Source organism: Diabrotica virgifera, chromosome 5 (assembly GCF_917563875.1).
Source record: "Diabrotica virgifera virgifera chromosome 5, PGI_DIABVI_V3a".
Taxonomy (NCBI): domain Eukaryota; kingdom Metazoa; phylum Arthropoda; class Insecta; order Coleoptera; family Chrysomelidae; genus Diabrotica; species Diabrotica virgifera.
In genome coordinates this window covers 5,897,354-5,910,763 of record NC_065447.1, presented here as the reverse complement: position 1 = coordinate 5,910,763, position 13,410 = coordinate 5,897,354, and the positions used below count along the sequence as shown (strand labels likewise).

Here is a 13,410-nt window from a genome sequence, read left to right as displayed (position 1 = left end):
CCAAACTTTTTAGAAAAGTATGCTCTAAAAAATGGCCTATAGCATTATTCAATTTCAAACTACCCTTAAGGCTTTAAATGAACCTCAAAATTTGAAAAGGTAAACTGATAAAATTCCATTTTCAGCATTTTTTTAACAGCATAAGGCAAGCCGATAATGGTTTGTAATATTTTTCTGGTAAAGACATACGTACATACTTTAAATAAAAAAAGTTTGAGCTTTGAGACTTGAGTAAATTTTTTCAAAAAAATCTCAAAAACGTAATTTTTTGAAAAATCTCAAAAACGTAATTTTTTTAAAAATCTCAAAGTTTGGCCCTTGTATCTCTGATGGGCACGGATGAAAAAATTTAAAATTTGGCTGAATGTTAGCCCCGAGCAAGTAGAATAAGGTGTAAAAATTTGGAGTTGCAGACTTACCTCATATAGGAGTTACATTCCTGAAAAAATGGTCAAAATTTGAGCGTTTGCGGGCAGGGTAATTAAAATTCAAATAAACTGTCTAATGAAATAAAAATTAATCTGTTTTCACCAGATTTCACAATGAATACAAATTTATACAGGGTGGGCCAAAGAAAAGAGTTCAGCTTGATATTTGGCAGTTATTGGATTTTAAGGGAATGCCGAAACAGGTCGATTTTTATTTTTAAATTACAATTTTTTTATATATATTTCATATGCCTCCATGACGTGTCATCGTCAGTGACGTCATCTATCTGGGCGTGATGACAATCGATGATTTTTTTAATGGCAATAGGGGTCGTATGTTATCTTATTTGAAATAGTGTTCAATTCTCTGTTCAGTAGTATAAACAATAATATAATTATTTATACAGGGTGGCCAAAAAATAATTTTTGAATTAAATTAATTGACACAAAAAGAAGAGCGTATGTAATTTATTTAACTCAAAATACATTTTATTACTGTCATAAAATAGAAAAAAAATTATTATTTGGCAAATAAACATTGCTTTTCGCTTAAATTAAATGTTCAAACTGTCAAAAGGTAGGTGGGAGTCTGTTTGTGATTTAATTTAAGCGAAAAGAAATGTTCATTTGTGAAATAAACATTTTTTTCTATTTTCTGACAGCAGTACAATGTATTTTTAGTTGTCACAAGACCCCTATTCCCATTTAAAAAAATCATCGATTACGTCATCACGCTCTGATGGATGACGTCACGTAGTATGAAATGTATCCCAAAAAGTTGCAATATAATAAAAATAAAAATTAAGCTATTCCCGCATTTCCTTAAAATCTAATAGGTAACTATTGCCAAATATCGAGGTGGACTCTTCTTTGGCCCACCCGGTATAAATTTGTGTTCATTGTGAAATCTGGTGAAAATACATTAATTTTTATTTCATTAGACAGTTTATTTGAATTTTAATGACCCTGCCAGCAAACGCTTAAATTTTGACCATTTTGATTTTTGACCATTTTTTCAGGCCTGTTACTCCTATATCACGTAAGTCTGCAACTCCAAATTTTTACTTCTTATTCTACTTGCTAGGGGCTAACATTCAGCCAAATTTCAAATTTTTTCATCCGTGCCCATCAGGGATATAAGGGGTCAAACTTTGAGATTTTTCAAAAAATTCACATTTTTGAGATTTTTTTTTGAAAAAATTTACTTAAGCCTCAAATCTCAAACTTTTTTTATTTAAAGTATGTACGATGTCTTTTCCAGAAAAAAATTACAAACCATTATCGGCTTGCCTTATGCTGTTAAAAAAATGCTGAAAATGGAATTTTATCAGTTTACCTTTTCCAACTTCGAGGTTCACTTAAGGCCTTACGGGTAGTTTAAAATTAAATAATGCTACAGGCAATTTTTTTAGAGCATACTTTTCTAAAAAGTTTGGTTTTTGATTTATTGTTCTAGGACAAACCTCAGTAAAAATATTGGCTAAAGAGTGAAGCCATGTTTTCCGTGAAAATGATCGACACGCTTTAACAAAAATGGCCATCATCAGCAAACTAAATTTTTTAAAAATAAAATGAATGAAATTTTGTACTCTCTATAGACTGAATTTTAAAAAGTAGAAAAATAAAAAATATTGAAAATAGTCAAGCAATCACCTTTGAACCACTTGTCTTGGATTGACCCGGTTATATTTGAGGGCATAAATTTTGCATGAAAATTCTTCCCCCTTCAAATACAAACTCTTAATTTCTGAGTTTCTGGGGGGTGGGGTCAAATTTTCGTTGGAACACACTGTATAATAATTGCACAAAAATTAATTATCGGCACCTCTATCGACCCGTTCACAAAGCTTGTTTATCTTATAAATTTTTAAATTTCTCTTCTAAACTTTTGAATATGTAATGCCCTTTTCACATTATTTTTTTTTTCATTTGTTTTCAGTTCAGCATTATTTGATATAACGTAAGGACATAAAAAAATTATAGAGGCCATTAGCAAAGCAATTTTATTCAAACTTACATAGTAGCAGTTAATATTACACTTTTTGTTACACCAAAACTAGTCTGCAAAACTGAAAGCAATCTCAATGGTCATCAATGAAACATACTTTGGTTAAGATTCTTCTCATTGGTTTTTGGACTATGTTCCGTTGGACTTTCCGAATATGTATTTTTAAAAATCGGTACCCGTAATGGTTTCTGGGCTTCCCAACCGTTTTTATAAACTTTTCCACACAATTATGATTCAAATTGTTCTATTCGATGGGGTTGAAAGTGACCTTAATATTGATATTGTTCTGTCGTTATATGTATGTTCATATAACTCTGCTCTAACCATCAACTAACTTGACCAAAAGTTAGGAAATTATATTAAATCTAAGTTGTCTAGGCATAACGGCAAAAGGAATATTTTCTTTCAATTTTTTCTTGCAATTTATTAATAAATTGTTGTAATGATCTATTGTTTTTAATATTAATAAACTTAAATATTCGGTAAATGTCTTTCGATGTGGTGCTGAAACTATTTTCTGTGTGATTCCTATGTTATCTATTTTATTTAATGGGAATTAATCAAAATTTTAATTGAAACTCATAACATTTTATGTATTTTGGAAACAATTTTTAAGTGGAAATCGAAGCGTCAATATAAAATTGTGATTAATTCCTCTTAACTAGAGTAGATAATCTGTGGATATCAACCTCACCATCCAAAACTAGTTCCCGAGTCGACAGAAAAAAATAAAAGAAAAATTATAAGAACTTTCGCTTTTGCTTTAAAATTTTCCATACTGGAGATATACAATCTGTGTCTCAAAGCTCTGTATTTCTGTATTCTGGTCATAATCTTTCAAAAAGTCCTTATTGACACTTCAAGATAGTGACCCATCTCTCAACTAAAAGCACCAATTTTATCTAGAAAATTCTACCAGTTTATTAATCTTATTAAGTATCAAAACAAGATATCTTTTAGCAAATTAGTGTCTTTCTCTTATCGCCCAATAAATCAGATTAAATGCAATTTTAAAGTAAACTTCTGAAAACTTTGTCCCATATTGATATATCAATTTTTATTCTATATCGAGTAAAATTTCCACAATATCATATCCAGTGCATATCCTCAATGACATTATTCGCTAACTTTCATTCAAGGTCCACAGTTACACCTGACAGGTTATACGAAACTTTCATATTTCTAAAATTTTTCTTTTTGATATGGTTTGTATATTTCATTTCTGGCTCTACAGCTTATTATGACCCCTAGCTTGTTCAAGAACGTCCATTATTATATAATCTATGTGGCAAAAACTTCTTCTCTATCAAAAAACTTATTATTAATTACTCTCTCTTGTTTTTTAGAGATATCTAGGTCGTCTTTTCAGGCAATTATTTGTGCTGTGTATATTCCCATACTTAAGAAATTTTTAAATAAAATACAGGATAGTCCGTGTCCTTTTCGTATTTAAAAACTCTGCTCTTTTCTCAGATAATTTAACACTAATACTACACTAAAAATATATAAAAATGTACTTACCGTATTTAACATATGTACTTAAAAATGATGAGAGTTTGATCTCTCCGAATACAGATTGAATATATGAAAATTATGGATATAATATTGTTAATTATTTCAAATATACTTTCTAATAAAAATATTTCAAATATGTTTTCTAATAGAATATTAAATTTAATTTTTGAAATTAAATTAGTAATTATTTTAAATTTATATTTCCCTATATTTTTCATTACAATGATACAGTGTTTCGTATATATTTTTTATATTAACGGTTTTGAATAAGACAAATGGTATAAAACTTAATATGTTGGCTATAAGAAATACTGAAAGGGATTTAAAAAAAACAGTTGTGACAAGCTCTTGAAAAAAGTCTATAACTTAGTGGAACCATTGACTATCTGTTATGTCCATTTAGACCAGCTATCATGTATGGAACTGTATGTTTAAAAATTGATCAAAGAACGAGAAACAACGAATGCATGTGGCGGAAATGAGAATACTTAAATTGATAAGACCTGATGGTAAAGGTATTGACAGGAAATAAATGTCAAAATAAAGGCATGTTCAATTAAAATTGCAGTTCATTCTCATTAAAAATAGTGGATAAGATAAAAATGTTAAAAAAGACAACGAATATGCTGTATGAGCCCAACAAGAATATCCCTAAACATCCATTCCATCCAAGAGAAAATTAATACAATCTAAGAGCACAAAATTGTAAAACATCTACAAATATTGATATACCGTGTGTGGTAACCTGGGTACTGGGGTTAACATGTTAATAACTAATTACAGTCAATAATGAATATTTTATAGCTTGTATGTAAAAAAAATTGAAAAAAAGGAAAACCAAAAATGTGAGAAAAGATATAATTATCACAAAAAGAATCGCAAGGTGATTCTTTCATTTTACTATTAAGGTATATTTTTTAAAAGGAAAAATAGTGTTCGTTTTAGGTGTTTGTTCTCATAAATTTTCTCTAGATAATTATAATACATAAAATTCTTTACTTACCTTTTAATTCCATTAATTGTATATATTTCCCGTTCTACACTAATATCCAATAAACCAGGTGCGACTATAGTCCTAGTATTTGATTTGCAGAGAATGAATCGCACCTGCTTTACAGAATCCACACGAAGTCCCAATTTTGGTATTAATACTTTACAGTTAAAAACCCAATTACTAGGCAAAAATAAAACCCAAAACGTTTTATTAAAAATATTTCACTTTACGGAAGAATTAGTTTTAAAAAATTAGTTTTGTTAAAAACAATACTACTAACAGGTGGTTTGACATTAACCTAGCCCTCGATAGACGGCGTTAAGAACAACTGGCCCCCAAAATGTCGAGCAAAACAATAATTGGTTTAGGGATGGTACAAGATTAAAGTATGCCACTTTTCCCATAGTCTGTCATAAAAATTCCACAAAATTTCCCCATGCCCAACTGGCCCATACTATTATGTTCTTTCACAATTGGTCTTTGCTGAATCTTCAGTTGAAAGAGAAAAGCAACGCAAAAATCAAAACAAAAAAGATACTGTTGTATAGGGCTAAGTCTGCAGTCTCTATCAAGAGTAAAATGTTGGAAGGCTGTTTCATTATGAACGTTCAGATGTTACGGAATCCTTCACTAGAGCAAAAATCATACCAAATGGCCTTTTAAACTAAAAGGGTGCCCTAAAGATATCAAATGGGCTTGCTCATATTCGTCTCTCTAGCAAAAAAATCCTTTCCATCGAAACAACTCAGTCGTTCAAAAGTATACCAATTGATCACGACTTGATCACCCATCGTATTCGCCAGATTTGGTTTGGTGTGACTATTTCCTGTTCGCCAATTCGAAAAATATCTCAAAGAGTGCCGTTATTTAATAAACGGTAAGATATATGGCAAAATTAACATTATTTTTAGGAGCTGGAACAACAACTACCCAAGCTTAGGTTTAATGTCAATCCACTCATAATAACATACTTTATGTAATCTTCACAACAACGGCGATTATTTTAAACAAATAATCGTGCAAAGAGAGTTTTTAACAACATTTTACAAGATTTAAAAACTAATAAGCTCAATTAAATGTTTTGAAAGAAAGTTTTTTAATTCTAGTATAACACAAGAAATACTTTTTCTGTGAATAAATTCAGTCTAGTAGGACTACACATTGTTTTTATGAATCTAAAAACCTATGGGACTAAAATATAGATACCGAAGTATCGAATTCCACAACTAAAATTTAGCAAAAGAAAAAATGAACGTTATTGTTTGAATTTTTATTGTTTTTCAACTCATCAACAAATACAATAATTCGATTATTAATAATATATAATTTTTTGTATATAAAATATATAAAATAGTATGTCTAACAAAATTTTTCACATTCAATTGATCTACGTGAGTGTTAAAGCACATATAAATGTTAGAAACACAAAAATAGGAACAAAAAGTAAGTTAAAACTGGTTCAACATCGAGTATTATAAATGAGAAAATACTTTTGGAGGTTAATACTAAAAAAACAGGAGCTGCATTGTAAACAAATAAAAAAAATAATAAATAAATAAAAAATTTCAGGTACAGTATCGACAATTATTTTTGTAATTGCCTTTCAGATCCTCTAATAATACGTCATTAGTCTATAATTTCGAAAAAGAAACATTATTAATATTTTCTTCCAACTTCCACCAAACTACATATAAGTGGGCTGTTCAAAAACTATTGAAACAAAAAACAAATACACTGGGATACAACCTAAAACTATAAAACATATACAAAAAAAGTGACATTTTAAAACAGACAATAGTTTTTGAGGACCCCGTAGGTTGAATATGTTTTACTGACCTTTTTTGGGGGCCTTCTTGGAGTTGCCGATTTTATCGTTTACGTCTATTAGTCTTTTCTCTAACTCTTGCTTCTTCTCCGCTATTTGTTCGTCCTTAGATTTGCCCGCTACTTTTTTATCTACAACAAAAAGAAATGGGATGAAAGTAAACTGTACGCCACTGTTCAATATGGTTGATACATTGTTAGTATAATGCTAGAAATATTCAAATTTATATTAACTGCTACACTTTAACAAAATTCTAAAATACCTGCCAATCGAAATATCAACAAAAACAAGCGAAGAACTCATTGAATTATTAGAAGTTAAGTCACTAAAAATACCTTCGACTCTCAAGTCGTCAGACAAAATTCTGGCCTATAGTTGGTTACAACCACCCCAGCCTTTTTGATGAAGCTATAAAAGTTCGTACCCCCTCCAGGATCTCATACCGAAGCAAGACATCAGTTGGTTGAAAACTGTGGTACCGGAATTATGGAGAACGAACGAACTAATTCTACTATTCAAAAAAGGAGATAAAAAACAGCCAGAAAACTAGAGGTATTAACTTGTTAAATACTACCCTAAAACTTACAAGTAAAATTTTACAAGAACAGAGGATAAGTTTAGCAGATGAACAACAGGGTTTTCGAACTGGAAGAACGTGTACAGATGCAATATTCATCATAAATTAAATTACTGAGAAAGCACTAGTGTACAATAGACCAGCATTTCTAGGTCTGACTGACTTGAAGAAAGCATCTGACAGAGTAAGACCCTAGGCTCAAGATGTAATCCATCTTCTGTATAATAGAGGAGTCCTAGATATAAAAACTATTGAAAACATCTACTAAAACAACAAAATGCAAGTCAGAATAGATGGACAACTTACAGAACCTACAGAAATAAGCAACAGAATAATACAGGGGGACTCATAGAGCCCTATGCTCTTCAATTTAATCATGCATGAAATCATCAAAAGGGTTAACAAAGGAAGAGGATACAGAATGCGAAACGAAGAAGTAAAAATACTCTGATATGCAGACGATGCAATACTGATACCCCAAGATAAAGATAGTCTGCAAAAATTAGTCCACAGTTTTAACATAAAAGAAAATATGACAATTTCATCTCAGAAAAATAAAACAAGAGTAACCAGTTATCAGTCATATGAATTAAAAGGAATGGTAGACAAAATGAGATGTCTCAGAAAAAGACTCAAAATTAAGTGACTTTTGTAATATACATCTGACCGAAACAGCAGACAGGGTAATACAGTTGAATCTTCAGCACAGCAAGGAGCAGTCCGTCGTTCATACATGTCATACAGTTATTCGATGAACTGGACATCGATGGAACAGTGTTATGTGACTGAATGTTACTGATAAATCAAATATAATATGGAACTGAAAGTACAATAGCAGCAAAATCGCGAGGTTTTTTCAAAATCAAAGGACAAGGTGTAGTAAACAGTTGAAACATTAGCTTTGCAACAGTTTGATGTTAAAAGTGTTATTATAATATGTAGATTTTTTTAAATTTGAATATTTCTTAAAAGCCTCATAGAAACTTGTAACTGCGTTAAAATATCTACAGGCTAAAGTTTCTACAGCAAGCGAACCAAGCTGAAAATGAAAAATTTAAAGCTAAATATATACTTATTGCAGAAATAAATAAAAAAACCACTATGTATCATTCCAAATAGCCATGCAGAGTAACCGAATAGAAATATTATCAAATCTAATAAAGAGTACATTGAAAACATCTACATGAACAAGTTCAGCATTAAGTGTGATGTTCAGTGAACTTTTAACCACCCCCAATACTTGTGAAGCCTTTTTGTGATAGAGTTGACCCTCATGGACGAAGTTATCTGGATACTATGGAATTGCATTCTTTTACAAGCCATACTTTCGAATATGAAAAGGAACTACTGAAAAGTGGACAGAAAAATAGTGATGAAGCTTTGGAAGGAGCAAAAGTAAGCGATAGTGTTGAATACATCGACAGTTAATCTGCAAAGCCTCGTGTAAGTCAATTTTTGATTCGTCATGACATTTATACTTTGTTGGTTTATAATTTTGCATTTGTTTTAAACTACGAAAGCTTGGTCAATATTAAAATTTATTGGGATTAGCTAAATTTTAATATTGACTTACAAGTTTTCGTAGTTTAAAAAATATGTAAAATTATAAACCAACAAAGTGTAAAAGTCATAACGAACCAAAAATCGACTTACCGAGATTTTGCAGTTTAACCGATGACATGTTTTAATGTCCAATACATGTTGAAGCAGATGAGTCTCTACTCTAAATGAGATTTGACAGCAGGCGCTAAAGCCTCTACTAGGCCAAATTACCCCATTATGTATAATCTACAAATTATTTTCTTGGACAAAATATTTAGCATTCAGTCGTTGAATAAATTAGCTAGGTTACTTTGCACAAAATGTTCAATATTTTCAGCTATAAAAGCTTAACGTCTATACATTTCTAGTATCATTCCGTAGATCTCTTGAATGGCTTTTTGGAAATATCTACTAACTGTGAATATCTTTTTATAATGAAATTTAAAGATTACGAAAAATATTTCTGCAACAAGATTAATTTTTTCGTTAAAACTATCACCAGATGACCAGCGGTACCAATGATTTACAATTAGAAATACACCCCCAAAATGGTAGAGCATGCGCAAAAATGCAAAACAATAATTTGAGTAAATATAATTCAGCATTTATGATGTCAGTTACTTTTTATAACAAAATAAACAAAACCCTTTAAGCAAATGATCCCCTGATGCTGCTAAAAAGATTGTTAACATTCCTATAGATAGGTGAAAGATTTCTATTCCCAAATTTCTATTTAAGATCCACAATAATTAAAACAGATTGTTAAAAGCAAAAAATTTCGAGAAAAATGTAAAAAGTTTTTGCTTTTAACAATCTTTGTTTTAAATTGGATCTCACAATAAAGGATATGATATAGACGCCTTTTATATTTTGACATATGAATAGAAATTTAATTTATTCTGATATGATGTGACATTCGAACTACTATGTAAGCAAAACTACGTCGTTTATCTTCATTAATCAAGATTGGTAGTAGTAGTTCCGAAAAATATTATGATGTAGTCATGAGATATTCAATATTGACACTGACAGTAAAATTTCGTGTTAAAATCCAAAGAGTAGTTCAAATGCCGAAATGCCACATGATGTCTAACAGAACTTGTGCTGTACTGACAATATGACAAATTGATCTGAAATTAAAACTACCTTTTGTTGATACATAGTACTAAGTGACATTTTTCCTGTTTTTGGTGGAAGAATTAATCATTTATAATAAAAAAAATATTTTCAACACTATGTGTGTGTATATCAAAGGAATATTAACATTCTAGAGCATTTATTTAAAGATAACTATATCGATGGCTCGTTGATATTAGATTATATCTACAAAAATATTTATTCCGTACTTTCTAATCATGACACAAATTCCTGAACGTAACTTTACTCGTATTAAGCATAATGTACTCCAGGATTATCTATATCAGGATATACAGCAGGAACACCATGTTTCTTCGGTTTTCCTAGCTCTATCTTACCGACTCTGCAACATAACCCATTGAATCCATACAAAAGTGCAGGTAAGTCATTTGTTGTGCAAAAGTGCAGCATTTTAAATCAGACTCTTTCGTTTTAGTCAAATAATAAGTAAGGGATAGATCAAAAACAAAGTGTAATACGATTATGCTGAAAAGAAACCCCAAATGACTATTTTTGTAGACATAATCTATGAATGAGAGTCCATCGATATAAAAAATGAAATAAAACCCACAAACCCATCGAGAACGGTCTACCATGCTTAAAAATGTGTAGTTCCAATTACATACGCCTGTTATATGCCCAATCCAATAGATTTGACAACATTGCAATTGATATTTAAAAACACTGATACTTGTTATCAAACCTATATTTTAGGTAAATTGCGAAAATATTGGGCATACGACTTGAAGGTGGTCTGGTGCGCAAAAGAGACGACCTTTTACTAGACGTGAGGTAACGGAACTTACAGTATGGCTTACGTGGCTTTTTGCGAAGACACGACGCAACGTAACTCTCTAATTCTCTGAGTGTTGAGGGTTTCAGCGTTTCGAAATCGATCTCGATTTCGTCAGGATTGGAATCCCTCAACGACGGTTCCCTGGATTGGATTATATGTACAACTCTACCCAATTTGTCACCTGCAACAAAAAGTGTATCATGCACACATTGTAGCTGAAAATATTTGGTTAAGAGTATAAAAAATATGTATTGTAAACTTTATTTGGTATCGAGAGGGAGTTATGAGTCCACTTATGTATGCAAAATATTTACAAACTGGACAGGTTAGTTTAATAAGTTTCTATAAACATTTACTGAATATCAGAAAATGAAATTGTCCTCGCAAGTTACAAATAATTCTGTATATCTGTGCTTTTTCATCACCCTGAGGACTTCCAAGACCATATTTGATTTTCCCCTTTTAAATTGGCCCCTTGAGCAGGATTTGAGCAGCGCATGGACGATGGAAAATGATAATTATTTGTACATATGAATACACTGATACCAGTGGAAAGAGGCATATGATTCAAAAAGATTCAAAGATTCAAAAATTTATTGACTACGTTTACAAAAAAAATTTTTGAATTGTAGCAAGTCAATTTGATATATATAAAATACATGAGATAATGTGTACATATATACAATATAACATATAGAAATATAATTACATTCACGCACATTTACAAAATATGACATCGGAAAACATAGTGAGTAATATTCATGTCCATGATACTGCTTTAAAATGATCGAAATATTCACTAACAGAGTAAAAAGCAAATCTCAGTAGATATTTTTTCAGAATGACTTTAAATTTATTGATTGTAAGGTTTTTAAAATCTATAGGTAGGACATTATATATGTTAAAATCAATTGAGTTTTTTTGTGATTTACTCAAACGATATTTGACTGTTCTGATATTATTTGCACCTCTTGTGCTGTAATTATGCAAGTCAGACTGTTTAACTAAAGTATCTGCAGTTTTGTGTGTTTCCACGAGAACATTGTATAGCCATAGTGTTGGCAAGGGCATTATTTTATATTTAATAAATAATGGTTTGCAAGATTCCAAGTAACCAACTTTTGCAATTATTCTAATTGCTTTATTTTGCAATTTAAATATTGTTAGTGCATTGCAAGAGTTTCCCCACAAAATAACGCCATAGCTTAAAAACGAATGGAAGAGAGAAAAATAAATTGTTCTTAAGGTATCAACACTTGTAACAAGTTTTAGTTGTCTAAGTAAAAATAAAGTACTGGAAAGTTTGCCTTTGAGATGGTCAATATGGTTATACCAAGTCAGTGTGTTGTCAATTATCATGCCCAGCAATTTTACAGTATTTTTTTCCACATGAGCATCGAATGGATTAGTTGAAATAAATAAATTTTGAGTTTTGGTGTCAAGGACACTCATTGAGCTTGCTGATGTTTAACCTCATCATGGATGAAATTATTCATAAAGTCAAAAACCCGAGTATAGAAGTATTATATATAAGAAGTATTATAATTCAATAGAAATGACTTTCTACATTTACTATTATTTGCCGAAATATATTACTGAGATGGTTGATTACTTATATCTATTAGGTGCATGAAATAAAATATAATTTAAGATTATCAGCACAATATTTAAGTTAATTGTTACAGTTGCACAGTTGTTTATTACTCTTTTCTATCTTTCAAATATTTGTACAGTTTCTAGATAATTTTGAAGAAATTCCGACTATTTTTGACCATTTTTCTCCTGAAATCGTAAATTTACAATTACTCATAAAAATTAATAAAGTAAATTGTATTCATAAGGAATGGCAACTCGAGAGAGATTCATTACTGTCTCTCAATACGAAATAAAGTTTAAAGAAAAATTTTATAAAAAGCAATCTAAACTAAGAATCCTTATAGTTTAGTCGTCAGAGATGAAAATACCACTGAATCTATAAAAGTTTGGGACTAGATGCAAAAAGTTTGTGACTCCTACCCCCCGGACTTCAGCCCCTGCAACCCCCTAATATGGTTCTATGGGGGGGGGGGACACATCGATTCAGGAATACGTACGTACACTGTAGGATGTTTCATAAAAGAATCGTAACTGACATAATTTTGAATTAAAATATGTTTATTTATTAGCGCTTTCCACATATTAATATATTTTTCAAATTGGGCTCTGTACCGCCATTCTTTATTATATTACGAATACGTGTGCCTGTAATTTTGAATATTTTTTGTGTAGAATGAACGGTCTCAGAAACGTTTGAAGCTACCAGTGATTTTAAAACCTCCATCAAGTTAGCAGAACACAGTTATTCTTATACCATAATTAAGTGTAAATAAAATGCAAATTTAATGTTCCAAGAAAAAATTTATTGCTCTTTTTTTTAAGGTGATACAGTAGCGATCGACAGGTAGCAAAAACGCGTTCCATGATTGCGGCTGTAATTTTGAATATTTTTTTCGAGATATTTGGCACACATATTCGTAATATAATAAAGAATGGCGGTACAGAGCCCAATTTGAAAAATATATAATATGTGGAAATTACTCTGTAATTAA

General features: G+C 30.6%; 1 protein-coding gene across 8 annotated transcripts in view; it reads right to left on the bottom strand.

Moving 5' to 3' along the window:
• The window catches only part of LOC114341830 (bromodomain-containing protein 3), a 152,588-nt gene that overhangs the window by 45,568 nt on the left and 93,610 nt on the right, over window positions 1-13,410 (bottom strand). For 7 of the 8 annotated variants that reach the window (XM_050652246.1, XM_050652247.1, XM_028292734.2 and 4 more), the window contains 2 exons: window positions 10,833-11,003; window positions 6,782-6,901 (listed from right to left, as the gene is read on the bottom strand). In XM_050652246.1, the coding sequence (XP_050508203.1) occupies window positions 6,782-6,901; window positions 10,833-11,003 (291 nt within the window). The remainder of the gene's footprint in view (window positions 1-6,781; window positions 6,902-10,832; window positions 11,004-13,410) is intronic. The other variant, XM_028292796.2, reaches the window with a different exon arrangement.